At 44.3% G+C, this 2,747-nt stretch overlaps 1 protein-coding gene across 1 annotated transcript; it reads right to left on the reverse strand.

Annotated features, from left to right (window-relative positions):
• Positions 1-2,021: 2,021 nt before the first annotated feature.
• On the reverse strand, positions 2,022-2,492 carry Scp2d1 (SCP2 sterol binding domain containing 1). Its single transcript, XM_055602575.1, has one exon. It carries the CDS (start codon positions 2,490-2,492, stop codon positions 2,022-2,024), a length of 471 nt encoding a protein of 156 aa, XP_055458550.1.
• Positions 2,493-2,747: the final 255 nt, after the last annotated feature.

Genomic DNA, 2,747 nt, shown 5'->3' on the forward strand with positions numbered 1-2,747 from the left:
CTCAAGTTCTCTCTGGCTTCTTTTCATCATCATAATTCTTCTTTATTTCCATCTCTTTTTTTCTGGGTGTATAGCAACACTTCATTCCTTTTCATTGTTATGTAGCTCTTCACCTGAGGGGTGGCCTTGTGAGATTCCCCCATCCACCTTGTCACCTCTGCCAGTGTCATGGCGCAGTCTTGCCTGCACAGCCATAGCGCTGACATTTTATGGGCGCAGCTTCCGCGTCACATGCAGTGGAGTCTTGTTCCTCTGGCCCCTAAGTGTCTTTCCATACACACCCCTTCTGCAGTGTTTCCTGTGTAGCTTGCATTGTTAGATGTGCCAGTGAATGTTGGACACCCCCGCCCCTGGTCATTTAGTCTCTGCATTTTACCAGTGTTTTCAGCTTTATATTTATTTACTTCTGTGAAGATCACAGGACAGTCTGGAGGAGGAGATTCTCTTCTTCTGCCATGTGAATCCTGTCAATCAGACTCAGGCTGTCAGCCTTGCAGCCTTGTCCCTTACTCACTGAGCCATCTCTCTAGCCCACATGCACGTTTCTGAACTTGTACGTATGTATTCGTTTGCTTGGACTATTACTTGAAAAATGAAATGGCTTTGGGTAGGTGCCATGGTATAAATGTGACTCTAAAAGAATTTATGCCCTGGAAACTGAATCCTCAAGTCTATGGTATTTGGAGGTAGAAATTTTGGGAGATGTACTAGTGGCTTTCTAAGAGACAAAAGCCACACCTGATCTCGTAAGAACACTATCTCACCATATCACGCCTGTTTTCATTTTGCAGCACAACAGAAAAGCCCCTATTACATGGTAATTGTATTCCAGTACCATGTTTTTAGAATTCCCAGTCTTTGAAACCATGAGTCAAATAAACCTCTCTTCTGTATAAAGAACTCAATCTTGAGTGTTTTATTATAGCAGCACAAAATAGACTAAGACAAAACCTGTGTTTGATCATAAAAATTCTGACATAACTTTCATGTGAGTCTCAGAATGTCTATGTCGTGCATATTTAAAGGTGTACCCAGACCACATATGAACCAATGATATGCACATGCTCAGACACCAGGAGACCAAATCAGCTATGTGATGAAAGCTATCAGAACAGGCAAAAAGCCTGCATGAACTTTGTTGAATAAAGTGCTCAGTGCACAAACCCCCAATAACATTAATTCTGTAGAAATGGCTTCAAGAGAACTATGTAACCTATCTTCAGAAGAGTCTTTAAATGATGACAGCTTCTCACTGGTCTTGCATGGAACAAACATGGTCAATACCAAAACCTTCCCATGAAACAAAGGAGGGCAAGAGTTTTTCAAGGGTGGCCCCATCAACATGGAAACAGGGCACAAATGCACTTCTTCCCCCAAACCGGACCCCATTGAGCTGAAACTGAATTGCCCAACATCTGGACTTGAACTAGGCCTCTGGACAATTCTGCTACATGATCTGGCCTCAGAACCACTGACCATCTTTCACACCCTTCAACTTTCCTGGCATTGAATCTGTCAAAGGTTACACCGTGCCGAGAACGCCATCCCTCTATCGGCGGTTTCCATGCCAGGCCTGGAGACCCATGATGAGCGCTCCTCCTGGAACTAAGTTACCACACATATGCTTACTTCTTTCCCTCAAAGCTCCAAACTACTTATATATATATATATATATATATATATATTAAAAAAAAAGATTGCGTATTTTTTTTCAGCACTTAAATGCAAACATCAGAACCACCCACTCTGCTCCATAAGGCCCTCACATTAACACATCAAGATATAACCCAGCTTAGAAAATGAAAGGACAAAGGTGGTAGGTGTTGCGCTCCAACACTTTTTACTGTCCCAGAACCCAGCAAATGTATACATCAGCAGGAAATCAACCTAACTTGAATAGGAGGAATTTGAGTAAAAATATTGGCTATTTCCCCTTTCATCTTCAGTTTAAGCACGACTACGACTCAACATTCTAAATAAGCCAGACGTCTTGACCTTTCCTGGCTCTCTTTCCTACATGCTTAAAATTTAGCCCAGTCTCTGAAGATCCTCTCTAGCTTCTGGCTGAGGAGAACTTTGCCTTTCACTTTGAACTTGCCAGCCAGGAAAGCCTTCTGTGGGTTCATCTTACCCACAATTAACTCCATGAAGACAGAGTCAGGGATGATGAAGACAGTGTCTGCCGGAAGCCGTGCAGATCCCAGATAGGTGTCGCCGGAACCATTCTTGAGGTCAATGGTCCACTGCAGAATAGTCTTCCCGTCTTTGGTGATGTCCAGCTGAAAGATGGCATTCACTTTCTTTACCAGTTGGGCTCCCACATCTTTGATGTGGTGGCTAATGTCCTCAAACACCGAGAAGCTCTGAAAATCTGACAGTTCTAGCGGGTGTGGCAGTGCCGACTCTGTGGCCGGTCCCAGAGCCAGAGAATGGCAAGTCTGAGGCCTATCCCCTGCTTTGATCTTGGCTTGAGGATCAGTTCTCTTCCACATCTTACTGTGGTCCTCTTGGCCGTGCCATCTGGCTTGTGAGTGCTGTGGCCACAGTAATGCTACAGGTCAGATTGTGACATCAAAGGCAAGGCTCAAGCCTCAGACTGAGGCTGGTATGTGTGCTGCAATCTTATTGGCCAAATAACTCTCAAAATGTGACAAGTAATTGTGAGGCAGAAATATGCCACACCCTCTCATATACACACTGCCACCACCATACCAGACCAAGTGCCACAAGGTCAAAGGTCTGAACCC

The sequence above is a fragment of the Psammomys obesus genome, unplaced genomic scaffold (genome assembly GCF_907164565.1).
Source record: "Psammomys obesus unplaced genomic scaffold, mPsaObe1.curated_primary_1811, whole genome shotgun sequence".
NCBI lineage: Eukaryota > Metazoa > Chordata > Mammalia > Rodentia > Muridae > Psammomys > Psammomys obesus.

What these genes read in the sequence shown, in the direction of transcription:
- Scp2d1 (XM_055602575.1), bottom strand. Translation starts at nt 2,492, where the DNA reads ATGTGGAAGAGAACTGATCCTCAAGCCAAGATCAAAGCAGGGGATAGG.